The sequence below is a fragment of the Mus caroli genome, chromosome 9 (genome assembly GCF_900094665.2).
Source record: "Mus caroli chromosome 9, CAROLI_EIJ_v1.1, whole genome shotgun sequence".
Taxonomy (NCBI): Eukaryota; Metazoa; Chordata; class Mammalia; order Rodentia; family Muridae; genus Mus; species Mus caroli.
In genome coordinates, this window is record NC_034578.1 from 110,300,590 (window position 1) to 110,309,864 (window position 9,275).

Sequence of the window (9,275 nt, forward strand, 5' to 3'; positions counted from 1 at the left end):
GGGGTGAGCCTACTATTGTTACTTTGCTAAGTGGACATGCTAATGTACTTTAGCCCTAAGTGGGCCATCTGCACCATTCTTTCCAAGGCTCAGGGAACAGCAGAAGAGGGGGCAGAAAGATGTAAGAACCACAGGATAGTGGAGAGAGCTTCGAAATGCTGTGTCCTGGATGTGACATGGCTGTGTTAGCCACAACCCCATAGCAGCTGTGCCTACGTGCTTTACGCATGCCCAAGACCCAGCCCACTATCATTTGGTCATAGCTCAAACTGCCCCACCCCTCCCTAGGGAGCCATAGGTAGCTAATAGATGCTGGGGAGGGGAGTCCCTTTCCTTAATGGTGTAGCCCCTGCTAAGTTGCCCTTGCTCAAGCAAATAACCCCTTACCCGTGCTCTCATAGGCACCCCTTACAAAGGGCACACACCACCATGCCCTCCTCCTTTAAAATTAATTCTAACTACTCAAGAGTAAAATAATCCAGAGAGAGATTCTTTTTTGATTACTTGGGGTTTGTTGTTGTTTGTTTGTTTGTTTGTTTTCAAGACAGAGTTTCTCTGTGTAGGCCTGGTTGTCCTGGAACTTGCTCTGTAGACCAGGCTGGCCTCAAACTTGGAGATCTATTAGCCTCTGCCTGACAAGTGCTGGGATTAAAGGCATGTGCCATAACCACCAGGCCAGAGAGATTCATTTAGCTTAAAGGATGTTTGTTTAAAATGTCGTTCAAAGAAGGAAACAAACATACAGGAGACCGTAGGAGTCTGGCTGCTTCTGGGGGACCATGTGGTCTTTAGGAATGGAATGAAGGGGCCTCGAGTGTTGGCTCAGTGGTTAAGAGCACTGGTGGCTCTTGCACCCACATGGCAGCTCACGGCTGGCTATGGCTCTGTATCTAACACTCTCTTTTGGCTTCCTTGGGCATCAGGCACACACACAGGTGGTACCCAAACAGGCATGCTAGCAAAACACCTGTACACGTAATAAAATAAATATTTTTTAAAAGGCAAAAACAAGTTGGTCAGGGAGGCATATAATATATAATACTCACGCATTATGCAAATTCATATAATAAAGGATGCTTTAAAAGATGGAATTTTAAAAGTTCATATAGTAAAAAATGCTTTAATACCTAAGTAAGGGTGTCACACAAGGTGGTGCACTCCTTTAGTCCCCAAACTCCTGAGACACACACAGGTGGGTCTCTTTTTTTCTAGGCTAGCCTGGTCTACATAGTGAGTTTTGGTGTGGCCAGGGCTACATGATAAGACCCTGCCTCACAAAAGCAGACAAAGGTGGAAGAAATAAGTGAATGAAGAAAAGATAAAGAAAGAAAAAGAGAAAGGGGCTGGGAAGGGCTCAGATATAATCAAGGTACATCATATAAAACTGTGAAAGGATACATTTTTAAAATGCACACAGCAGTTGGGGAGCTGGCTCAGGAGTTAAGAGCACTCACTCGCTGCTGTTGCCAAGGAACAGAGTTCAGTTCCCAGCATCTACTGTGGGTGGCTCACAACTGCTGTAAGGCCAGATCCAGCAGAGTCAATGCCTCCGGCTTGTGAGGGCACCTGGGCCCACGTGCACAAACCCATTCACAGACACAGGTGTGACACAGAACTAAAAATAAAATAATCTTTAAAAAAATGGGGCTAATCACTTATGGAAAACGCTATCCAGTGTCAGCAAGAAACGGGACACGTGCTCGCTTTGGGAGCTCATAGGGTAAAACTGGGTAGATACAGAGAAGATTAGCGTGGCCTCTGTGCAAGGATGATGCACAAATTCCCCCTGCTTTCTCCTTTTAACTCAGTTGAGGATCCCAGCCCACGGAATGGGAGCTTCTGCCTACTCTTGGGGTGAGCTTTCCCATCACAACTAACCCAGAAGAAGACACACCCGGAGCCTTGTTTCCTAGGTGATTAGAGTGTGTCAAGTGGACAATCCGTCATCCACCATAGCCACAGCAAGGAACAGGTAGAATTGTTTACGGTTTTAAAATTTATGTTTAAGTATCATATAACTCAAGAAATTCCAGAAGAGTCTACCCCAAAAGGTAAATAACAGTTCACCGAGAGTTCCTACCAACGAACAACAGGCCCACAGCAGCTTTTTGTGCTGGAAGTGTCCCATGCATTTCAAATCACTGGCATCCCCAGCCTGCATGGGGCATTAGCCAAGCAGTAGAACCCCCTGCATTCTGACAATTACCACTTCACGATGCTCCCAACTTTAGATGCATAAGGGCACCATGCCTGTGTGGGGGTGGGGTGGGGTGGGGTGGGGTGGGGGTGTGCTTAGTTCATCTTTTTAAAGTTTTTTTTCCTCATTGGCTGGCTTCCTTCCCCCTGCCCTTCTATTCTGTGAAATGGAAACGAATCCTCACTCTTTTGAAAAGGGGCTGACAAGAAGGTGATTTAGATGCCAGCCAGCCCTCAGTCCACCCAATCCATGTTGTCTCAGCTAAGTTTGCTTGTGACAGTTAAGTAAATAAAAGGGGACTTAACATCATGACATGGATGCCATACTTCATTTGAAAGCCACCAATAACAGGAAGGATTCAATTAGCCGGTATTGTTGCAATCACTTTGATTCTGTTTCAAGTGCTTGTAATGTTACAAGATTGCAGCATCGGCCAATTCACAGGTCAAGTACTGGGCTCTTACTAGCTTGTAATGAAACTGTAAAAGGAAAGAATGCCCTATAATTTGGTTTCAACATAGTTACCATGGCACAGCCCTGAGTGTTAGGCTGAGCTACAGGCACTCCCCCTGACCCCGGCAGGCAATTAGTTCATTTCTTTAAGGTTCAATCAGAAGTCATTTCTTGCAATGTATGTATGGAGAGGAGGCGGATATGTCTTAAGGAATGGGATGGCAGAAGTCAGAAACACACCCATGGTCCTCCATCTGCAGATAATCACCATACTTTATGATATTCAAGAAACGGCTCATTACAAGCTGCATCTCCATCCAGATGCTAACTCCTGAACAAATAAGTATCTTAGAATAAAGCACTTGGGATGGAGAGAGGGCTCAGAGGTTAAGAACACTCACTATTCTTTCACAGGACTGGAATTTGGTTCCCAGTACCCATATCAGGTAGTTCACAGGTATGTGTTATTCCAACCCACAGGATCCAATGCCTCCTCCAGCCTCTGTGCACACACACACACACACACACACACACACACACACACACTGAAAAGCATGCATGGGCAGAGGGGGAAGAAGGGGAGGTGTAACGGTGTGTGTGTGAGGTACATGTGTCTGCATGTTCCTGAGTGTGGATGTGTACAGGAACACCTCCTGGCATCCAGTTCATCTGAGGCAGGTTTCTTTGTTGTTTGAAGCTGTATATACTACAGGCGAGCTGGCCTGAAGAGTACCTGGGGAGTCTCCTCCTCCAGTCACAGACACACCCATCGGAGTCTGGCTTTTCATTGGTTCTGGGAATCTGAATTCAGGTCGTCACATGGTGTGTCACTTCAGGGGATCCTTAGCATCTTGAATTCGCACTATCTTTCTAGCTTGCACATGAATGGCACACACTACCCATGACAACGTGAAGCAGTAGTTCACCTTCCAGTGCAGGGGTGAGGAGGAAAACACTGGAAATCCTGCAAAACTCTCACGGCATCTGTCTTAGTTACAGTTTTACTGCTGTGAACAGACACCATGACCACGGCAACTCTCATAAGAACAACATGTAATTGGGGCTGGCTTACAGGTTCAGAGGTTCAGTCCATTATCATCAAGGTGGAAGCATGGCAATATCCAGGCAGGCATGATTCAGGGGTTGTTGAGAGTTCTACATCTTCATCCAAAGGAAGCCAAGGAGCAGAGGGTCTTCCAAGAAGGGTCTCAAAGCCCACCCCCACAGTGACACACTACCTCTTGATAGTGCCACTCCCTGGGCCAAGCATATTCAAACCACCACAGCATCCATGCAAATAAGGGCTGTGCTCGGGGGATGAGGGGTAGGGGGCACAGTTCAGCGCCCTTGTTTAGTTGTAATGAGGACTGGGAGTTTGGGTCCCAGCACCTACAAGGTAACAAGCTGGCAATGTGTGATCAGGTGAGAACACACACACCTGTAACCCAGGTTGGGAAGCCATGGAGGCAGGAGGACCACTGGCTTCTAGCCTAGCTAAGAAAATCACTGGCTTCTAGCCTAGTAAACCCCTAGATTCAGGGAGAGACCCTGCTTCAAACAAGAGAGGAGAGTGACAGGACATCTTTGTTCACACAGACATTCACACCCACCCACATGGATAAGGAAACTTAAAAAAAAATGTGTAAACAGCAGGCCACAATGAAGAAAAAAGTATTCGAGGATTTTTTTTTTTTAAGTGGAAAGACAAGCTAGAGAGATGGTTCAGTGGTTAAGAACACTGGTTGCCCTTTGAGAGGTCCTGAGTTCAATTCCCAGCCACCACATGGTGGCTCACAACCATCTGTACTGGGACCCGATGTCTTCTTCTGGTGTGTCTGAAGACAGTGACAATGTACTCACAGACATAAAACAAACAAATAAATCTTTTTTAAAAAAATGCTTTAAAGTGGGAAGACTAGAACAATGAACCAATTTTTAAAATTTTTTAAATGATATTTTCCTTATTTGAGAGAACACACGAGGTACTCAGTGTGCAGGAAGAGAGACCGTCACTTTAAGCCATGTCACTATGACAGTTATACAGAGAAAGAACATCCCACTGGGATGGGGGAGATGAACTGGTATTTTGAGATAGGGACTGGCACAGCACAGGCTGGCCTGGAACGTGTTATATAACCAAGGATGACCTTGTTCCTGACCCCCCTGCCTCTACTTCCATATAAGTTACCCTATGGCTCAGTTGTGAGGTGTTTGCCAAGTCATAGGTTAACTGGTACTGGTCTAACCCAAGCCATATAATGGCTATCATGGAAGACAGGCAGGGCTGAACTTCCATGGTCCATGTATTGCTTTTCTATTGCTGTGGTAAAGCACATGACCAAAGCAACTTGTAGAAGAGTTTATTAGGGCTATGGCTCCAGAACGGTAGACCCCATAAAGACAGAGTTAAGGTGATGGCAGAGGCAGGAAGTTTGAGGGCTCACTTTTTTTTTTAAGATTTATTTTTATTTTATTTATATGAATACACTGTAGCTATCTTCAGATCAGAAGAAGGCATTGGATCCCATTAGAGATGGTTGTGAGACACCATGTGGTTGCTGAGAATTGAACTCAGGACCTCTGGAAGAGCAGCCAATGCTCTTAACCGCTGACCCACCTCTTCAGCCCCGAGGGCCCACATCTTAAACTACAAGCAGAAAGAGAACGAGTGCATTGGGAATGGCCCCAGGCTAAAGCTCGCCTCCAGTGCTTCCTGCAACAAGGCCACACCTCCTAACCCCCCCCCCCAACAATACCATTAGTTTGGGACCAAGTTTTCAAATATCAGAGACCACTGGCGGGGGTTGGGGGACATCTTATTCAAACCATTACAGTCTGAGAAAGGCAATGCATAGTGTCTAAGATCAGCAACAAACTCCAAGAGACAGTACCATAAACATGCTATTCAGAGACAGCACGGTAGCTCAGCAGTAAAGATGCTGGCTGGCAAGGGCCTTCAGTCCCAGGAACCAATGTAGTGCTAAGAAATGATTCCCTCATATTGACATAACCTCCAGTCTCATGCCTGCCAGATAAACAGAATAAAATAAAAATATGATTTAAAGCTCTAAGAGATCTGAATACCACTCCATACCCTAACCCTAACCCTGATCCATACCACTAGGTATGGAGACAGAGGGAGAAATTTGCATTTTCCTGCCTGTAACATTATTTGGCTATTTATTTATTTAGGTGTTTTTTTTTTTTTTTTTTTTTTTTTTTTTTTTTTTTTTTTTTTTGAGGCAGGGCTTTTCTGTATAGCTCTGCCTATCCTGGAACTCACTCTGTAGACTAGACAGGCCATGAACTTACAGAGATGCCCCTGCCTCTGCCTCTCAAGTGCTACCACTGCCTGGCTCAAGGATGATTTGACTCTAAAACAGGCACTGTTATCTCTGCCTGACAAAAGAGGGTAGAGATTGGGGAGATGGCTCAGTGCATAAAGTGCCTGCTACCCAGAAGTCCTGATGTTGGCCCCGCAGCACCCATGTAAAAATACAGGTGTACACGCCTGTAACACCAGTGTTCGGGGTATGAGACAAGTAGATCTCAGAGGCTCAACTAAATACTCAGGTTCAGCAAGAGATTGTGTCTCAAAAAATAAGGTGGAGGGCTGGTCAGATGGCTCCATGGATAAAAAAGGTGTTTGCCACCAATCCTGACAGCGTCCTTCAAATCCCAGGGGCAGCTTGGCGGAAGGACAGAATAGACTGCCATAAGTTGTCCTCTGATCTCCACAGGCCACGTCCCCCTCCCAAGTAAAGAAGGGGAATATGAAGACACCCACTTGTCGCTCTCCCACATCCACCACACCTGGATGAACATAGCCACACATGCCCATGCACACACATACACCAACCCCAAAAATTGTATGGAGGAGCTCCCCGTAGCCTATAGAGCCATGTCAACACATCAACAGTAGTTCACCTTAGTGATGGGACGAAGGGTCCTTGACAGTTCTTTCACTTTCATATTTTCTGAAGGTATGCAACAGAGAGCACGTGGGCGGCAAACACATCAACACAAGGTGTTGGGGTCCGAGCCACCCCACAGAAGCCCCAACGTGAGCGTCTATTTGCTTTTCTGAAGCGGGAGAGCCAGCCAACTCCCTCACTCACACAGCAAATATTTGTTGAGCTCTTTAACGCCAGGCCAGGCCTTGCACTGTGACTGTAATACTTAGGGCTATTTAATAGGGCTGCCTGGGCCAACCATTTTGGAGATGAGCTAAGCTAACACTTTCCCAACTTTCCGTGGAAGCTGATTGGGTGGGTCTGGGGTGGATCTGCGCCTTGAGTCAGCAAGCTCCCGGGATCCACACAGCTGCTGAAGGTTTCTCAGAGGGTCCATGCACACTCAACCACTGTACAACACGATCTCCGCCCCCATTCTCTAGCTTTCCTATGGGTTGGATTTCAGTTTCACAAATGCTTCCTTGGGTCTGAGCTGCAATAGAAGGGAGACTCCTATTTAGACTGTGGGAGTTGACACTCCTTAGCAGGTAGGAGCAGAGAGCAAGAAAAGGGCAGACATAGGTTTGAATCTCAGCTCTGCCAACAAGAGTAAACTTCCGTCCGGTCTCTGAACCTCAAGTTTCCTCGCGTGTAAAATACTTGCAACCACCTTCGAGGGAGAGCGCATCAGGGCCTACACAAACTTAGAAGCTCCTCCAGGACTGACACCCTGACAGAGGGCGAGGACAATAGATAGTGGCCGCCACCAGTAGTCAACAGAACTCCAGGCGGAAGGCCTGGCTTCCCAGGAACAGCTCGTGCAAGTCCTGCCTCCCTCCCCGGCACTTGCCCAGCCCCCACCAGGATGTGCTCGGTCCGTACAGCGGCCCTCAAGGGCTCAAAGAGGTTGAGATTCTCAGATTTATTCAGGGAAATGTTCTTGATTCATCTGTATTTGACCACAGGAAGCTAATTACTCAGAAGTTCTCTCCTTTATAACTTTTAATAGGAAAACTTTTAGAACTGGGGGTGCGGCTCAGCGGTAGAGCATCCGACTGGCACGTGAAGCTCTGAGTTCCAGACCAGCACTTTGGAAGGGTCGGTTTGATTAAAACAAAACAAAACAAAACAAAACAAAACAAAACAAAACTTTGTTTTTTAGGGACCCGTGCACGTGGAGATCGGGTGAGGTAGGCCCTAGGTATTCCGGACACCCATGATCTATAGAAGCCCACCAAAGTATCCGGCTCCCGGGAAAGACCACCATCCTTCGAATGAAAACAGCAAGCTGTGAGATACCTCCCACAGCAGACATCCTGAGGGTCACGACCCTGGTTCCCAAGGGAGCCTCAGGTGAAAGAACCTGGATGTGAGTTTTGCACTTTACAAAGAAGTGGAAGCTCAAGAGTGTTCCCGGAGCCCGCGGGAAGACCAGAGCCAGCACGGTGGGCGGAGCTGAAGGCGCGCGAGCTAGCCGAGTCCACCTGCCTCCCTCCGCCCGGCCCAGCCCGGCCCGGTCCGACACTTACGATCTCGGCTACGATCAGGAGCCCCGGCGGGGTACGGAGGAACTCTCGGTCGTAAGCGAAGCTGCTACTGGTGGTGGAGAAGTTCTCCGCAAAGGAGCTGGTAGTGGTGGTGACCGTGTGCGAGCGCGCGCGCTGCTGCTCTTCCATCGTCGCCCCGGGAGCTGGCCCGGGTCCCAGAGGACCCTACCCCCACCCAATGAGTTCCCTGGGCTCAGGATCGCGGGCCAGGGAATCGCGGATGATGGGAGGCGGGCAAACCCGGGTGATCTCCAGGGTCAGATCCGCAAGTGTCCCAACACCTCGTCGCGCGCACTCTGGGTCTGCTCAGGGACCCGGGAACCGGATCGCTGGCGACCGGTGGCAGTGGACGGCGGGGGAGGGGAGAGAAGAGGAGGGGCGTAGACTGGGCGGGTGAGGGCGGGCACTCCAGGACCTCCCCTCGGGGGCGCCGCCGCGCGGCCACAGCACCTGTCTCCCAGGGACTGAGAGCTCTCCGGGGTGCAGGGACGCGTACCGGATCGCTAAGGGTGAGCTGCACCTCCTGGTCACACTCCTCCTAGCTCGAGCCACAATTAGGCTCCGCCCACCTAGGGCCACCAGACTTGGACCAGCTTCCTCCCACCTGGCCGGACTAGCAGCAGGGCCTCTTAAGGAAACCCAGGCCTCTAGGGACGTGGCGGCTCCCGGACTCCAGGCGGTTGGGGGAGGGAGGCTAGAATTGTGACCTAACCAGACCTTAGACCAGGGATCGATGTGAGGCCGCTTGGACAGCCCTCACCCACTCCGCTGCAGCCGGCACCAAAGTCGCTGTTTCCTGCCCCTCCTGTCCGGAACAATTTGAGGAACCAACTTAATCGGGAGTGAGAGCGAGAGGCTTCCAGGCGCTCTCCACAACTCTGGCGGAGACTAGCTGGATCGTGGAGAGGAAGATGGAAGGTGGGGAGATGTTCGGGATTCCTGGTCAAGATGTATCAATATGACAGATCTCATTAGCTTGGGGTGGGGGGCTTGTTTCAAACTTGAAAGGAACCGTCTGTGCAAAGTGATGTTTATGACAAGCTAGCTGTGCTTCCTGGGGTTAGGGAGGAGGGGTGGCCATCTCCTTGTGTGGGCAGCTATGTGCCAGTCAGGTGAGTGCTGCGC

General features: G+C 49.1%; 1 protein-coding gene and 1 non-coding gene across 2 annotated transcripts in view; one reads left to right on the forward strand and one right to left on the reverse strand.

The window, feature by feature from the left end:
- Positions 1–8,889, reverse strand: part of Cmtm8 (CKLF like MARVEL transmembrane domain containing 8) — a 56,077-nt gene extending 47,188 nt beyond the window's left edge. Inside the window, exon 1 of the mRNA XM_021171330.2 lies at positions 8,133–8,889. Within this exon, the coding sequence (XP_021026989.1) occupies positions 8,133–8,279 (147 nt within the window). The 5' untranslated portion in view covers positions 8,280–8,889. The remainder of the gene's footprint in view (positions 1–8,132) is intronic.
- Positions 1,697–1,803, forward strand: LOC115031977. Its single transcript, XR_003837634.1, has one exon. It is a non-coding gene; the product is annotated as a U6 spliceosomal RNA (small nuclear RNA).
- Positions 8,890–9,275: the final 386 nt, after the last annotated feature.